General features: G+C 44.5%; 1 protein-coding gene across 2 annotated transcripts in view; it reads right to left on the bottom strand.

Moving 5' to 3' along the window:
• The window catches only part of ACBD6 (acyl-CoA binding domain containing 6), a 168,448-nt gene that overhangs the window by 34,467 nt on the left and 115,556 nt on the right, over positions 1-18,425 (bottom strand). For both annotated transcript variants that reach the window (XM_068239714.1, XM_068239713.1), the window contains exon 4: positions 9,659-9,744. In XM_068239714.1, the coding sequence (XP_068095815.1) occupies positions 9,659-9,744 (86 nt within the window). The remainder of the gene's footprint in view (positions 1-9,658; positions 9,745-18,425) is intronic.

The raw sequence follows: 18,425 nt of genomic DNA, 5'->3' as shown, positions 1-18,425 counted from the left end.
CCCAGAACGTCATTGGACAGCACCCCTGGATGAGACGATGTACCAGATATGAGATCTAGGGCGGGACCACTGCCTGCAGTACTTTTCTTCCAAAAGACAAATCTGCTGCGGCTGAGATGTTTAGGCGATAATGCCTCACAAAGGTATTGTGACTTGACCAGGTAGCAGCTCTGCATATCTGTTCTATTGATGCCCCTGACCTCTCTGCCCAGGAAGTCGATATTCCTCTTGTAGAATGAGCTCTAATTGAAGACCCTAACTGCTTCCCATGAGCTTGATATGCCAATGTAATAGCCTGTCTGATCCATCGTGCTAGAGTCGTTTTGGACGCCTTGTTGCCTCTTTGTTTCCCAGCAAATAGAACGAACATTGCGTCAGTTTTTCTCCATGGACCTGTTCTCTCCATATATTGTATAAGACATCTCCTTACATCCAGGCAATGAAGTCTCTTTTCCTTGTCATTGTTAGGATTCTCACAAAAGGAAGGAAGGAAGATTTCTTGATTCCTGTGAAATGAGGAAACAACCTTTGGTAGAAACGCTGCATCCGTGCGTAACGTAATTCTATCTTCAGAAATGATGCAGTAGGGCTCTTTAATAGACAATGCCTGCAATTCACCTATTCTTCTAGCTGAAGTAATGGCTAGCAGGAAAATGGTTTTTAGAGTAAGAAATTTATCCGAAATTTGTGATAATGGTTCAAAAGGGGCTTCACATAACCCCTGTAAGACAGTATTTAAATCCCATGAGGGTATTCTGGACCTGATTGCTGGTTTCAGTCTCTTTAAAGCTTGGAAGAATCTTAAAATTAGATTTTCTTCTGCCAGTCGTCTTTCTAGAAATACGCTTAGAGCAGATACCTGTACCTTCAGAGTGCTTATACTAAGCCCCTTCTTGTATCCACACTGAAGAAATTCTAATACGGATTTAAGTGATGTATTGTCACAAGATCTTTCCGAGCACCATTCGTTATACACTCTCCAGGCCTTTTGGTATATTACTCGAGTCACCTTCTTCCTACTCTGTATCAAAGTTTCTGATAGTTCGTCTGAAAAGCCCTTGGACTTCAGGATGCCCCATTCAGCTTCCAGGCTGAAAGGTGAAGGCTGTTTAAACTCGGATGCCACACTGGACCCTGGGACAGCAAGTGAGGTATGGGAGGAAAGACTATCGGATCTGTAACCGCTAGTGTTCTTAGTGACGTGAACCATGGTCTTTTTGGCCATAGTGGAGCTATCAGGATTACTCGAGCCTTGTCCTGAATAATCTTTTATTACTTGTGGTAGCAATGGAATTGGAGGAAATGCATACATCAGTAACTCTCCCCAATTGATCGAGAAGGCGTCTACTTTCCAAGGTAGGTCCTCTGGAAACAGGGCACAAAATTGCTGACATTTCGCATTCGCTCTCCTTGCAAACAGGTCTACTTCTGGGCAACCCCATTGTAACGTCACCTGCTGAAAAACTTCCAGATCTAGTGACCACTCGTTCGAGTCTAATTTCCTCCTGCTGAGGTAGTCCGCCAAGTGGTTTGAGGTTCCCTTTAAATGTATCGCAGTTAACGATAAAAGATTTCTCTCTGACCAGAATAGGATCTTTGCCGTCTTTTCCCATAAGGGTTGACTCCTCGTGCCCCCTTGCCTGTTCAGGAAAGCTACAACGCTCCTGTTGTCTGTTCTTATTCTGACATGAGAATTCTCTATTAGGGGGCCGAAATGTAGTAAGGCTTGCCATACTGCTTGCAACTCCCTGTTGTTCGATGACTGTGACCTTATTGTCATATTCCATGATCCTTGAGCCGGCAGAGAATTGAAGTGGGCTCCCCAACCCCACAAACTGGCATCGGTTGTGATTGTATTCTGTTGTGGATAATTCCACAGATGACCTGGAGATAGATGATCCAGACGTTGCCACCAGATAAGGGAAGTCTTTACACTTTGTGGAATGATGATCTTCTTGTCTAGAGTCACCAGAGACCTGTTCCAAGATTTCAAAATCCATATTTGTAGAAATCTCGCATGGAACTGTCCCCACTGGATCGCCGGAAAGGCAGAGGTTAGAAGTCCTAGAAGAGCCATGGCTTTTCTTAGCGATATGCTTCTTAATCTCTGAAATGAGAAAATACTATTAAAAATAGAAATGATCTTCCTATCAGGTAACAACAGTTTCTCTTCTCTGGTAGAAATATTGAAACCCAAAAATTCTAGACACTGGGAAGGAATCAGAGCAGACTTTTCCCAATTAATTAACCAACCTAACTCCTGGAGGACGCCCAGAGTTATAAAAAGCTGATCATTAACGGATTTTTCAGAAGAACCCCATAATAAAAAAATCATCAAGGTAACCGACAATATTAACGTGTCTTAACCTGAGAAGAGCTAATACTTCAGACATAACCTTAGTAAATAGCCATGGGGCAGACGATAGTCCGAAAGGCAAGGCATTAAATTGAAAATGTCTTACCTCTCCTTCCATCCACACGGCAAACCTCAGGTATTGTTGGCAGGATAAATGGATTGGTAGATGTAGATACGCATCCTTCAGGTCTAGGGATGCCAAAAAATCGTCCTTCTGTAAAAGATGAACTACAGATCGAATATTGTCCATCCTGAATTTCCTGTATTTGATTTTCAGATTCAATTTCTTTAGGTTTAGAATCAATCGATAGGCTCCTTGAGGCTTTTTTACCAGAAAGATTGGGGAGTAGAATCCCTGTTCTCTTTGACATGCTGGAACCTGTCGAATTACTCCTTTCTGAAGAAGAGACTTTACTTCTGACTGGAGGGCTACTAATAAGGCTGGGTCTTTTGGACAGGGTGTTAAGACAAAGTTTTGAGGGGGGAGATGTTCGAACTCTATTCTGTAACCCTCTAATATTATGTTTAGTAACCATTGATTGGTGAATAGTTGTTGCCATATTTCGTAAAAGTTGGTGATTCTCCCCCCCACCGGAATGATGGCGTCATTGTTTGTTTGTCTTTTTAATATTAGTAGCGGTATTGCGGGGTCCTTGTTGCCTGTAAGGAGCCCATCTTCTACCCCTGGAGGATTTACTATCCGTTTCATTTTTAGCGGGGCCCGAAATGGCCGTTTATTCTGAAAGGGGCGCTTCCTTGGGAAATTTTTCTTATTATCTGCTGTACGATCTAGTGTATCGTCCAGCTTAGACCCAAACAGAAGATCTCCTTCACAGGGGATACCACAAAGCTTAGATCTGGATGAGTTATCCCCATTCCATGTCTTAACCCATACTCCCCTTCTAGCTGAGTTCACTAGTGCGGTGGTACGGGCTGTTAATTTAACCGTATCGTCTGCTGCATCAACCATAAAATCTGAGGCATTAGTGATTTTAGGAAAGTCATTAAGGATTTCTTCCCTAGACACCCCATTTGCTATTTTATACTGTAATTCTGCCAACCAAGTCTTCAGAGATCGACTCACTGCTGTCGATGCTACTGCCGGCTTAAAAGTTAATGAAGCAGACTCCCAAGCCCTACGCAAAACATTATCCATTTTCTTGTCTATTGGGTCTTTAAGGTTTCCGAAATCCTCAAACATAAGGTCTGATTTTCTTGAAACCCTGGAAAAGGACGGATCTAGTTTTGGCGGAGGGCCCCAATAAGCCTGGTCATCAGGAGAAAAAGGATAACGCTTAGATAAAGATTTTGGCCAAAAGGCCCTTTTCTCAGGATTTTGCCACTCTTTCTTGATCAAAGTTTTAAGAGTAGAATGGACCGGGATGAACCTGGATTGGGGGTCCGCCAAACCCTCATACATTTGGTCAAGGAGTGACAAGGGTTTTCGCTCTGATTTAATACCCATTGTTTCATGCATGGATGTCAAAAGATCCTTCATTAATTCTGTAGAAAAAGCAAACTTTTGTGGTTTTTCAGTCTTATCCATCTCCTCCCCCTCGGATATTTCATCTAATGCAGAAATTTCTCCCTCAGAAAATTGAGAACCTTCTACCTCACTATCTCTGCTTCTCCTAGCCTGTACAGGAGCACGAGATAAAGGAATTGGAGATAAACCACTGACATTAAGGTTAACAGGAACCTCATTGCTAGGACCAGGCATTTCAGCAGGACTGGGAGCTACAGTCTGAGAAGAAATGGCAGAATCTTTAATTTCCTTGATGGCTGAAGACATTTCTGACCGCATCCATCCCATCAGATCCTTAAAGATTACTGGTGATTCATCCTTAACCAGTTTGTTTGTACAATCCTGGCACAGCTTTTTTGAGGTAGAGGATGACAAGCGAGAGGAGCAAATGGCACATTTCTTCACAGATTTACTAGATCCACTAGACTGTGTGGAAGATTTGTCAGATTTGTCCTGTTTTCCAGGCTTTTCATGTTTTTCTGGCTAAAAAACACAATAACAAGCCAACCATTAGTACCCTCTCTAGTATATATTAAAATACACATATATACACACTGTATAATTTGTACATAAGTACTTGCCAGAGAGGTATCTTGGGCTGGCCTGGCAGACTGCGCAGGAGCTGACCCAGTAGCGTCCTCCATGCTCACTTTAGACAACCAGAGTGAGTCAGGAAACAGATTTAAATAATCATCACATGATACAAAGAAATGCAAACAGCCACCTGAATACTCAGTTCATTAGCATGTTTCTCATTTGCATAAGCCTTTCAAAGGTTAGCCAGTCGCGGCACCTGCCGCTTAATTGCTTAAGCTTATTAGCATAATTATCCCCCTTCTGAGGCACCTGCCGCATGTAAACCGTTACCTTAGCGGATCAGCTGATGCTGATCCGCAATGACCGCCGCGGCCGCCTGCCGCCTGATCTGAGTCACACTGGACGCTGCGCGTGACGACTTCCGGGTAGACCCGGAAGTACCTTGTCTCCCAAGCGCGCCTGCGCTATATCTCCGCTGCCTTGTACGGAGAAGCCTCCTCCACGCTGCAGGGCTCCCACTGTCACCTGAATCAGCCTAACTGGAGCCCTGAAAAGACGTTGCCCCTGAACACCTGTCAAGGATAGCACTCTGGAGACCTCTCCTCTGCATTCCGTCCGGGACAGGAAACTGAACTGAAGTACTGAGGGTAAGCTAGTAGCTTATATATGGCTGCCTATTTGTTATGCAAATCTTTCTTTTGCAGTTCCTGTCCACGATTGGGAGGGAGACAAGTCTCATCCAGGGGTGCTGTCCAATGACGTTCTGGGAAAGATTAATACACTTAATAACCAAACCAGATTTAAATTTTGTGTCTGGAGCTTATAAGTAAATCAGACTTCCAGACAGCAGTTGCAATGGTTCCTGATTATCATTAACAGTTCACTGACTCACTATACTTGTATAAATATAACTGAAGCGTTGCTCCAGGCAACAAGATTGAGTGGGAATATAAATGGCAGAGGCACCATGGAGACACAGGAGAGGATGTGTGTAAAAGGCTCTCACATAACTTCCTTCCAGGACTCCAGGGACAGAAGTCATATCACCTGTAATTATTTCTAGTCTTTAATCAGCCAATGCTCAGCGCCTCTCAAGGGCCAATAGAAGCAAAAGCTCATTAAGCGCAGCGTCCGCGGCCCTTGGTAGCGCAGTGAGCTTTTAATTGCTTAGTGTGATTAAGGCAGTGGTGCGAGAGTGATCATTTTCATAAGAATGGGGGAATGCAGGCAAAGGGGGGGCTGCTGTCCCCGAGGTGCCCGCCGTACACACACCCAGTGATCATGCAATTATTCACACCAGCTGAACTGCTCCATGGCTGCATGAGCACAGTGCTGAACACATTGCAGGAGGTGGAAGGGAAGCAGTCTTAGGGGATAGCATGGCACACTCCTACTCAGCATGTGCCAGCTTGTAAAGCAGAAAGGATATCTGCCAAGACTTCACACTGCTCAGGGTACGGCTCTTGTATTGTTACAAAATGGACACAGGTGCATATAAATTCCTACCGCTTCCAAGTCAAGTCAGCCACAGACAGGTTGGTCTTCTGTCAACATGAAAACATCCAGGTCCGGCTGGCCTTTTTAATGATCAGAAACTGCCCTAGAGAGTGCTATACTTTAAGTGAACCTGAACAGTGGAACTCTAATGCAACCAAACACTATATAACAAATTATAATTGCAACTTAAAGGACAACTAACGAGAGGGATATGGAGGCTGCCATATTTCTTTCTTTCAAACAATACCAGTTGCCTGCAGCATATCAGATGTTTCTGACATTGTCAGATCTGGCAAGATTAGCTGCATGCTTGTTTCTGGTGTCATTAAGACACTACTACAGACAAACAGATCAGAAGGGCCTGGCAACTAGTATTGTTTAAAAGGAATTAAATATAGCAGCCTCCATCTCTCGTTACAGTTGCCCTTTAAGGGTTGCAGAGTGACATCAAGAACTAGCAAGAGTAGGAGGGGTGTTACAATAATATAGCAAATTCCTTTCAAAAAAGAAAATACTAGATTTGCATTATCTGCAAAAGGATGGTCAGTGTTATTGGAGTATCGTGCAACAGGTTGGTCTGCTATTAGGTGCAGCCTGGGACAATATTGCAGTACTGCATCAGAGTTATGCGAGATCCAGTGTCTTGAGCGTGATTGCTGTGGCTTTTCTCTACTGGTCACTGGCTAATGATGACAAGCAGTGGGAACATATGCACAAGAGGGGTGTAGGCATGCGATGGGCCCCATTTCTCTGCATGAGGTTATACATGCTGTGATGTGTATGTGTTAGATGATAACAATTGCATTATGATGTACTCAGGCTCATATCTTATCCATTAGATCAGGGGTGCCCATTAGGTAGATCGCGATCTACCGGTAGATCGCGAAGGCTTTCATGGTAGATCCCGACCCCACTATATTTTCCATTCTGTACATACAAGTGTGCTCCTAAAATTGTACATAGGTAGATCACTTTGACTTGCTAATTTTTAAAAGTAGCTCACAAGCCAAAAAAGTGTGGGCACCTCTGCATTAGATACTAGTAAAGAGATATTTTATTGAGTTGAAGGGATACAAGTATCTTGTTTATTGGAAGGAATTCACTATATAACTAATCTCCACTTCCAAAACCTGCAAACAAAAAAAATTAGAGATTCATAACTGCAACTGTGAAGGTCAGTAGTGCTGTCTGTTTGGAGATACAGTAAAACAACAGAAAAATGGCTATAACCCTTCTAGGGCCCATTTCCACTGCCCGGATCCAATCGCATAGCAACAACCCGAGGGTGATGTCCGGTTTTCATCCCCAAGTCCGGATGCCGGTGTGTTACTGCCTACGGGAATCAGATGCGTGCTGCGGATATCTGCAGCATGCATCCGAATATTTTCCTGGGTAGCATCACATCGCACCGCAAAATTAGCATGCCATGGAAACTACTTCATTGACATGCATTGGTTTCAGTATTGATGTGATGCGATTTCGCATCTAGTGGAAACAGGCCCTTAGTGTCTGCAGCAGCTGTCAGCATTCATTTAGTAATATCAGTTGTGCAGTAAAAGGTAACCCTTCATGACAAACTGACACCTGGTCTACTGTAATCTGAGAGCCAGTGTCAGATTTCTTTAGTACCACCATATAATGGCAAGAAGGACACCACTGTTTGTCCAGAATTTGTCCTGGTCCTCCAGAATCCAGAAGGACAGTTCCACAGCTGTAGGTTGGTCATTGTTGTTTATCTGCAAAAAAAGCTGGTCACTGGTACTGAAAGGAAGCAATCTCACAATTGGAACAATTCTTACCTCTAGATCCAAAACTAAAAAGGCTGCAGCGCCACTTCAAATTCCACTTAGCCACTACACCAGTCTTTACTTTTGCCCATGTGTGCTCTGCTAACAGTGGACTGGCTAGCGCACTGGTACCTGAGGTGAGAGGTCTATGGAGGCGGCCATATTTATTTCCTTGTAAACAATGCCAGTTGCCTGGCAGCCCTGTTGATCTTCTGGCATAAGTAGTGCAGTAAAAACCCTGGAACAAGCACATGGCTAACCCAGTAAAACCTGAGTTAGCCGAGTCAGTATCTGATCTGCTGCATGCTTGTTCAGGGTATATGGCTTAAAGAATTAGAAACACAGGATATTGTTTAAGAGGAAATCAATATGGCAACCTCGATATCCCTTTCCCCTCGGGCTCCCTTTAAAGGACTACTGTACGGGGGTAAGTTTAACTTACCCAGGGCTTCTAATGGTCCCCTGCAGACTTCCTGTGCCCTCGCAGCCACTCACCGATGCTCTCGTCCCTGCCTATGGTTCACGTCTGGAATTTACGACTTTAAAGGACTCACGAGGTGGCATGTGACATGATGAGATAGACATCTGTATGTACAATGCCTAGCACACAAATAACTAGGCTGTGTTCCTTTTTTTCTTTCTCTGCATGAAAAATGTAAAAAAAATCAGGTATGTAAGTGGCAGTTCCTGTCCGGGTCGGGACCGGGTCGGACTCTAGCGTAACCCTCACTGATGAGGAATTGCAGCCATAAAAAACTTTTGTGGCAGTAAATGGCTTCTAAGAGCAGGAAAGAGATAAAAAAGGTCAATAGTTCATATATTTTAGCCATGGCATACTTCAATTAATGCGTCATTGAGAAAAGACCCTGAAACAGTAAAAGCTTAAAAAGTTGATTAAAATATAAAATAAAACTGCGGGATAACTTTAAAAGTCATTTTAAGAAGGAGGACAGATACAATTGTTTATCTCAGTTTTTTTTTTCGCCTCGGATGTCCTTTAAAGACAGAAAACCACTATGCTTGCACGACCGTGCCCTCGTTTCCGCTGACGTCACATGAGCATACTGCACATGCACATACAGTACTGGGCCTGCGCAATACACTCCTGGTGACATCAGCAGGAGGGGGATGCAGCCGCGCAGGCGCAGTGGTTTTCCGGCTTTAAAGTCGCAAATTCCGGAAGTGAACCGGGCGCAGGACTGGAGCATCGGTGAGTGGCTGCGCGGGCACAGGACGTCTGCGGGGGACCATTAGAAGCCCCAGGTAAGTTTTAACTCCTTTCCTCCCTACTCCACTACAGTACTCCTTTAAGGGCTCTGCCTCTGACAAAGGAGACCAGGGTTTAAATCTCGGCTATTCCTATTCAGTATGCCAGCACCTATTCTGCTATTGCTGCTATGAGATTCTGCAATTTCTTATCCAATCTCTGCACTACTTTACAAGGAATTGAGATCACAAAGGTAATAAATAGTTTGGTGGTGATCTCTACCTGCATGTGCTCATAGCTCTGCATATTCATCGGTTCCTGATCATGTCTACAACACAGCAAGTGGCCAATCTAAATTCTCTCAGTGTGTGCAGAGCTCTTTAAAAGCAAAGGCCTAACTGCCTGGCCACACAGACTGACCTGTGATACTTCATGCCAAAACAGTCCATTTATCTAGCAGAGTAACTAATCAATTGCAGAGCCCATCAATCATCCTTGGTGGAACTAGTCGGGCCTGAGTAGCGAGGAGAGGACAGATGGCTGCCCGAGAGAGAAGGATTAATTCAATTCTGATAGATTACTGCAAAGCCTCCTGGGACAGAAGAGAGGGAAGACGAGAGGCATAGTGGAATGTGGAGATCTGTTATGTGAAGGAAATTAAGAGCATAAAACAGACATCAAAAGATAACAGGCTTGTCAAACGTAAAGAAGATACAGAAGAACTACTATAAGATCTCACTCCAAATTACCTAAGAATCTCCTGCATATGGAAGAGACAGCTGACTACTGGTCCCCCAAAGGTGGTCTTGTGCTCTACTTCTGGCTCCACACATTTCTGTAAGAAACAAACAGGGATACAGAACAGTTCAAACTCCAACAAACAAGGTAATTTAAGCTCTTAATGACAGCCAGTAAACACTACCACTATGCACAGACTATTCGCTCCCTTTTCAGCAATGTAGATTATGGACAAAAATTGCTATCCATTCCTGTTCTTTCCAGCCATTAGCCCCATTTATGCAAGTTAGCAACAGATCTTCTGCATAGATGAATAGAGATGAAGGAAGCAGCAGCCCAGCAAGAAAGGATTAGAGGTTACCATAATTCCAGCCTCACCTGTGTTGGACTGTAATGCCTGGTACACACCATGCAATTTCCCGTCAGATTGACTGTGGCACCGATAATTTCCAACAGGTGCAATCTGATTTCCGATCATTCCTTGATCGACTTTGTATAGACGGGATTGAAAAATTTATCAGAAAAAGATTGGAAATCCGATCGCTCCGGTTGGAAATTATTGATTCGACCGTCAATCTGACAGGAAATTGCACTGTGTGTATCAGGCATAGATTATGCAAATTTTCAATGCAGATTTATGCATCTTAGAAACTGACCAGTTGAATCCTGCTAAAGTTTTCAAGCTGCATACATTTACATATAGAATTTGCATATTCCTGTATGAACTCAGAATGATTTTTCACCTCATTGACCATCCCTGGTTAAGCATACAGTCATATAATATCATAGCTTAAAGCCTCATACAAAATCACAATTATGGCCGCCAGCAGGGATCAGAACTAGTTAATCCAGTGGGCAATAGTTCTGGGCCGAGTGCTGTACAGACATGTTGAAAGTCGAGGTGCTCAGGGGTTGCTATTGTTGCTAAAGATCCAGCAATGCTATGACGCTTCTGTACATGAAGTAGATGCTCAGCCCAGACAGTCCGGAATTCTTCAACTAGCATGTGTACGTATCCTAAAGTTGCCGACACATGCACGTTTGTCACCAGAAGGTATCGGGTCTCGTTCCCTTGGGCAGTTTTGGAAGCAGAGCGCTGTACAGACCTTTGCTCTGCTATGCTGATAGTAGGAGGGAATGTGTGTTGTAATAGTGAGGGGCTTCAGGCAGGAAGGGAACAGTGGACTTGTCTGCAGATTGTCACTTAACCTCCCTGGCGGTAAGCCCGACATGAGCACGGGCTGCGATTTACATGCGCACAGCGCTAAGCCCGTGCTCAGGTCGGGTTGCCAAAAATCCGCCATGTGCTCTACTAAATTGGGTCCCGCGCGCGATCAACGCTGCCAGCGGGACCCAGGCTTCTCCCCTCGAATATTTATCTATCTATACACACAATCCCGTAGGTACGTACATACACACACACACACACACACACACACACACACACACACACACACACACACACACACACACACGTATGTACGTGCATGTATATGTTTGTATATGTACAGTGGAGGAAATAATTATTTGACCCCTCACTGATTTTGTAAGTTTGTCCAATGACAAAGAAATGAAAAGTCTCAGAACAGTATAATTTCAATGGTAGGTTTATTTTACCAGTGGCAGATAGCACGTCAAAAGGAAAATCGAAAAAATAACCTTAAATAAAAGATAGCAACTGATTTGCATTTCATTGAGTGAAATAAGTTTTTGAACCCCTACCAACCATTAAGAGTTCTGGCTCCCACAGAGTGGTTAGACACTTCTACTCAATTAGTCACCCTCATTAAGGACACCTGTCTTAACTAGTCACCTGTATAAAAGACACCTGTCCACAGAATCAATCAATCAAGCAGACTCCAAACTCTCCAACATGGGAAAGACCAAAGAGCTGTCCAAGGATGTCAGAGACAAAATTGTAGACCTGCACAAGGCTGGAATGGGCTACAAAACCATTAGCTAAAAGCTGGGAGAGAAGGTGACAACTGTTGATGCGATTATTCAAAAATGGAAGGAGCACAAAATGACCATCAATCGACCTCGCTCTGGGGCTCCACACAAGATCTCACCTCGTGGGGTGTCAATGGTTCTGAGAAAGGTGAAAAGGCATCCTAGAACTACACGGGAGGAGTTAGTGAATGACCTCAAATTAGCAGGGACCACAGTCACCAAGAAAACCATTGGAAACACATTACACCGCAATGGATTAAAATCCTGCAGGGCTCGCAAGGTCCCCCTGCTCAAGAAGGCACATGTGCAGGCCCGTCTGACGTTTGCCAATGAACACCTGAATGATTCTGTGAGTGACTGGGAGAAGGTGCTGTGGTCTGATGAGACCAAAATAGAGCTCTTTGGCATTAACTCAACTCGCTGTGTTTGGAGGAAGAAAAATGCTGCCTATGACACCCAAAACACCGTCCCCACCGTCAAGCATGGGGGTGGAAACATTTTGCTTTGGGGGTGTTTTTCTGCTAAAGGCACAGGACAACTTAATCGCATTAACGGAAAAATGGACGGAGCCATGTATCGTGAAATCCTGAACGACAAGCTCCTTCCCTCTGCCAGGAAACTGAAAATGGGTCGCGGATGGGTGTTCCAGCACGACAATGACCCAAAACATACAGCAAAGGCAACAAAGGAGTGGCTCAAGAAGAAGCACATTAAGGTCATGGAGTGGCCTAGTCAGTCTCCGGACCTTAATCCAATAGAAAACCTATGAAGGGAGCTCAAGCTCAGAGTTGCACAGAGACAGCCTCGAAACCTTAGCGATTTAGAGATTATCTGCACAGAGGAGTGGACCAACATTCCTCCTAAAATGTGTGCAAACTTGGTCATCAATTACAAGAAACGTTTGACCTCTGTGCTTGCAAACAAGGGTTTTTCCACTAAGTATTAAGTCTTTTATTGTTAGAGGGTTCAAAAACGTATTTCACTCAATGAAATGCAAATCAGTTGCTATCTTTTATTTAAGGTTATTTTTTCGATTTTCCTTTTGATGTGCTATCTGCCACTGTTAAAATAAACCTACCATTGAAATGATACTGTTCTAAGACTTTTCATTTCTTTGTCATTGGACAAACTTACAAAATCAGTGAGGGGTCAAATAATTATTTCCTCCACTGTATATATAGAGAGAGTTTAGCCTCATTTGTCTCTAATCACAAGTTGTAATTTGATCTCTCCCGTTTCACCTGACTGCCATGGCAAAGATGGCAGAAAAGCTCATTTGAAAGCACAGGATGGTAATAATATAGCCATTTGGCTCCCAACTGCTTCGGAGCTAAGTGCTTCTGCCATAATGTTACCAATTTTTGCCCTGATTTTGACTACTTTCTGCCTGCCGCCTGCACCGACCTCTGCCCGGAATTTGACTAATCTCTTATTTGTACAGTTTCAACATTTTTGGTGTCTTCATAAATTTAATTAATTCTCAAAATTTGTGTTCCAGTCTTATTTATATGCAGAATGTCTACCAGGCTTTTATTCTGTCATATTTTGGTAAGTTATGACTTAAGAATTGGAGGCCGAAAATTCTAGAAAAAAAAAATGTACCGCTTTTGACTCCTAATTCCAGACAGAAATGCACCGCCAGGGAGGTTAAAGATCTGGCTTGCCAAATCATTAGGAACCTTGAGGGACCCGACACACTAGATTCTCAGCTAGTTGGAGCTGTCTCAGCTGAGAATCTCTGCGAGTTCATGAGGCTTTAACCTCCCTGGTGGTACGCAGTTTCTGAGGCTGCGTCCGCGGAGGGATTTTTTTGTATTAAAGTTGTTGTAGGCTTTGTAGCTAGCACTAGGCTAGCTACTGTTGTCCCTCAATTCCCCCCGCACCCTTCTGATCCCCCTAATCACTGCCGCTATACGTTACCTAGCCGCGATCCCGTGAGAGCTGCAGCCTCCCCAATGAGCTTCAGTCGTCGCTATGGGGACGATCAGACATGACATCGACGTCATGCGCAATCCCGATCCTCCCCATAGTGAAGCCTGGAGCGGATTGGAGAAACTGCGCCATGGCAGGATCCGGGGTACATAAACCGGCGGCGATCAAAGAGTGGAGGGACTGGGGGACAATGGTAGCTAGCGAAGTGCTAGCTACAAAGGCTAAAACAATTTTTAGTCAAAGAATCCCTCTCGAGGCACAGAAATCCTCTGCGGCGGCTACCCAGAGTGTAGCTCGGCGTTACCGACAGGGAGGTTAAGGAAACCTGTGGGGAAAAAAAAACCCTCAGTACCTTACCTCAGTATGGCCCAGAGACTTCTCCGATCCTCAACCACAATGCTCATTAAGACTCTCTTTTTCGTGGCTGTGCTCACGCCTGACAGTTCGGCAACTACGTACACAGACGGGGGTGGGGCCACGAGAACATATTTGACAAGCTCTTGTATAATAAACTTCAATTCTTTTTCTGTCACCGGTACCCTTTAAGACTTTTCAGACCTTTTCAAGACTGACATGTATCCTTGTCCCAGAGCCCATTGTCACTAGCACAGACCACATGAGTGGGGGTCCTTCCAGCCCGATTCTGCAGGCAGCCCCTGCAACAAAGACAGGTTCTCTACAGTCTTAACTGTAGTGTCAGAGAGGAGACTACGATTATATACTGTAAAATCCCGGATTCCTAACTGGATGTTATATAGTTTTCCTTTAAAATCTAAGTAATTTTATTTATCTTCTGTAAAATTGAATGCCAAAACAGTAGTTGAATACAGGCTGGTGAAATCTAATCAAAATAAAAGTAAGAAGTGGGTTACAAAATGTTACAAAAGCCAGTCACCATACTAAGAGGATTTGGAAGGTGGCTGGGGTGGGATCAAGGTAAAGTTTTACAAGCAATGTCCAGGTCTGCTTGTACAGCATCTCTGGAACTAGTTTTTGAACCTTCCACAGTCAATTCATTATACTAAATTTTCATAGTAGGTGAATGTATTTCTTAACCCGGGCATACTTTGCACATAACGCTTGTGCAGTTTAGTTTTTCCTATATAAAAACCCAGCCACAGATATCCTCAACTCAAGAGACATCATGAATGTCATATGTTTGGTAAATCTAGACAATCAAGACTTTATCTGCAAAACTTTCTATTGGGTGTGTAAGTCAGATATTGCCATTAGACCCAAAGAGCTAGTGCCTAAAGCAAAGATGGGTACTGTACCATGTTTGATTTGCAATTGTTGCAGCGCAATTATCAAAGGCAACAGCATTTCCCATCCATCCACTGGTGAGGGTATACCGGTCAGGGACAGGTATTACTATACGGAGTATGAGACCTCGGTCTCAAGACATTTTTTAAAGGGATACTGTAGGGGGGGGGGGGGGGTCGGAGGAAAATGAGTTGATGTTACCCAGGGCTTCTAATGGTCCCACGCAGGCATCCTGTGCCCACGCAGCCACTCGCCGATGCTCCGGCCTCGCCTCCAGTTCACTTCTGGAATTTCAGACTTTATAGTCTGAAAACCACTGCGCCTGCGTTGCCGTGTCCTCGCTTACTCTGATGTCACCAGGAGCGCACGGCACAGACCATACTGGGCCTGCGCAGTACGCTCCTGGTGCCATCAGCAGGAGTGAGGATACGGCAACGCAGGCGCAGTGGTTTTCAGACTATAAAGTCTGAAATTCCAGAAGTGAACCAGAGGCGGGGCTGGAGCATTGGGGAGTGGCTGCACGGGCACAGGATGTCTGTGGGGGACCATTAGAAGCCCCGGGTAACTTCAACTAATTTTCCCCCGACCCCCCTACAGTATCCCTTTAATCCTCCATCACAGTGCTACTCAATTGCGCTGGTTTGTAATTGAGGGAGTACCTACGCTTCCAAGGGGTAGGGATAGGAAGAAATCTCTGTTACAATGTGAGGCCAAATAGATCAGCAAGTTTGATTGTGTTCACCCTAATGTTTCCTTTGATTGTGTCTTCTCTCCTAGGTTCAAAATATGATTGCATCAGAATGTCTGAAAATGGACTGTATCAAGATGGGTATAATACATGGATTGTTATCAGTTGATTGTGTTGCCTGGGTGACTAGCTCCTCAGTGATCTGCTGGAGTAGACACAATATTGTGTAGTTCCCCAGAATCGAAACATTCTGTATCAAGTTTAATGTTTATCATCGTTTTTTTCACTGTAAGGGCTCTTTCACACTAGAGGCCTTTTTCTGCGTTTTACCGCCACAGCCATAGTTAGCGTTTTCCATGGTAAAATGAAAGTCCATAGACTTTAATCTTACCTTTCACACTTAACGACGTGTTTTTGAGCGTTGCGTTTTGAAGCTCCCCGGCGCTTTTTTAGGGCTGACCACAGTATTTCTCATTTCATTGATAATCATGTATTGGCTTTAAAACGCCTTCAAAACGTTGACAGCCAAAGGCAGCGTTTTGGCCTTTTCTACCGCTAGTGTCAAAGAGCCCTTATGGTTTTGTCTACCATGTGACCAGATGTATAGAGAGAGAGAGAGAGAGAGAGAGAGAGAGAGAGAGAGAGTGTGAATGTGTGAGTGAGTGAGTGAGTGAGAGAGTGAGTGAGAGAGTGAGTGAGAGAGTGAGTGAGAGAGTGAGTGAGAGAGTGAGTGAGAGAGTGAGTGAGAGAGTGAGTGAGAGAGTGAGTGAGTGAGAGAGTGAGTGAGAGAGTGAGTGAGTGAGAGAGTGAGTGAGAGAGTGAGTGAGAGAGTGAGTGAGAGAGTGAGTGAGAGCACGTGTGTGTGTGTGTGTTTTAGGTGTGCTGTAGGGTATGGCACACCTGAGGAAGGGCTACGCCCGAAACGTGTGCCTCTATATGCTGACAATACAGCTGTTTTGCTGAGCCTTGTGTGTGGAGTCTCTGTTCTGTTGCTTTATCTGCAAAACCTGACTGTTTGCAGGTGTGGTAGCTATAAAAAATACAACAAAAATTCAAAGGTTTAGACTAGATTATCTCTTAGGGTCTTTTACCACTTGCTGCATTTGTCATTGGGATTGGCATTTGTTGATCACAAGGACGCCTCAGCAGTGCTGGGAATCGCAGTTGGAGATTTCCATTGGTGCCATACGATCCCTTTGATGACAATATAGTACTGCCTTGATCATACTTTGCTGTCTCATGGTTGTGGTTTTGGAGACAAACAGATAAGAGGGAGGCGGCACACCACAGACCGCAAATAATTGCTGTATTATTGAACAGTGTCAATGTTCCGTAATACAGCAATTATTAGCAGCCAGTGGTGTGCCGCCTCTTTCCTACATTTGGCTGGTCCGTGACAGTCGGAGCAATCAGGTTGAGGCTAGGCACCGGCATACTCCCAGGCAGTCACACCTACGTGCTGCTTCCCTGGATTGTTATCTTACAAAGTTTTTGTGAGAGAACGCGGAAAAGCAGCCACGTGTGCTGCTGAGGAGGCGGCTGATTCCGCGTCCAATGCGTCTGGTAACAGGGCAGAACGCGGAAAAGCCGCCACATGCAACAACAGTAAGGCGGCTGGTTCCGCGTCCAGAGCGGCGGTTTGCACGCGGCAGCGTGTCTGGTGTGGCTGAGTCTGTTAGTGCACACAGGCTTAGGAATTCACGCGTGCGCGCTGAGAGGCAGAACTCTTATACTGGGCATGGAGAGATCAGCTGATCACGCCGATCAGCTGACTCCAGAGCAGGATACTATTGGTTGATCAATTAAGGGTGGTGCTGGAGAGCACTACTCCATATATAGTTACTGCTGGCCAGTTGCAAGTTGTCTGCCGTTGCGAACACTACGTGGAAGCACTCAGACTTTAGTCAGATCCAACAGTGTGTTTGAACCAGGTGGACCTGGGAATTCACACTGAGCCAGATTACTTATACTGTTATTCTGTTATACTCCAGACTAGTTCCAGGGTGCGGAGACCACGGACCTCGCACCCAAGACTAGGGAACTGTATTAAAATTTGTGTTATACTTCAGACTAGTTCCAGGGTGTAGAGACCACGGACCTCACACCCAGACTAGGCATTGTTTGATTTCTGTTATGACTTATTGCTTTCCTGACTACTCTATCTTCTGATTCGGTACCTCGCATATCTGATACTCCGTTGCCAAACCCTGCTTGCCCTGGATACCGAATCAGTCTTCTGTCTTTGTACTTTATCTGTCCGTGTGTTACCGACCAGGCGTGCCCGATCTCAAGAGCTATCTCTCCTCTTAAGAGATAGTCTCCAGATCAGATAGTGACATCCACCTTCAGGAGTCGCTCACTTTCTGGTCCTTCCTATCTCCAGCCTGACTCCACCCCTTGGAGAGTCTCAGGCTGCTGTAAAGGTTCCTGTGTCCTCAAGAGCAGGATTCCTTTACTGCCTATGATCACCTGCGCAGCAGGTGCATTACTCAAAGTACTACTGTTACACCAAACACTCACATACCTATAGGTGTCCAGAGGTTAGCAATATATCTGTATTATCGGTGATTCAGCAGATCATCAATAATCAGGTATAGATCTGCATTCTTGGTGATACTGCAGATCACCAATAATCAGATTCTCTCGGCGTGCTGACACCAATCGTTACAGTTTTAAACAGATAAGAGGGTCTATGCTAAACAAAACTCAAACAACCCATAAGACTAGTGGTGGAAGTGGACACAGTCAAATTAGTATGCATAAAATTATGAAACAGCAAGAAAAATAGAAGAAAAAAATAAATAAGTTAAGTGGTCACATTTAATGATTCAGTTGCTCTTCCTTTGGAAAATGTATTTGCATCAGATTTGATATTATTTAGCTGGGTTCACAGTGGTCAGTTGTATAACGCACGCATTATAATGACTGAACTGCAATGGAGACTG

The sequence above is a fragment of the Hyperolius riggenbachi genome, chromosome 6, assembly GCF_040937935.1.
Source record: "Hyperolius riggenbachi isolate aHypRig1 chromosome 6, aHypRig1.pri, whole genome shotgun sequence".
Taxonomy (NCBI): domain Eukaryota; kingdom Metazoa; phylum Chordata; class Amphibia; order Anura; family Hyperoliidae; genus Hyperolius; species Hyperolius riggenbachi.
Note: the sequence above shows the minus strand (reverse complement) of the source record. Positions and strands in the feature narration are given on the sequence as shown.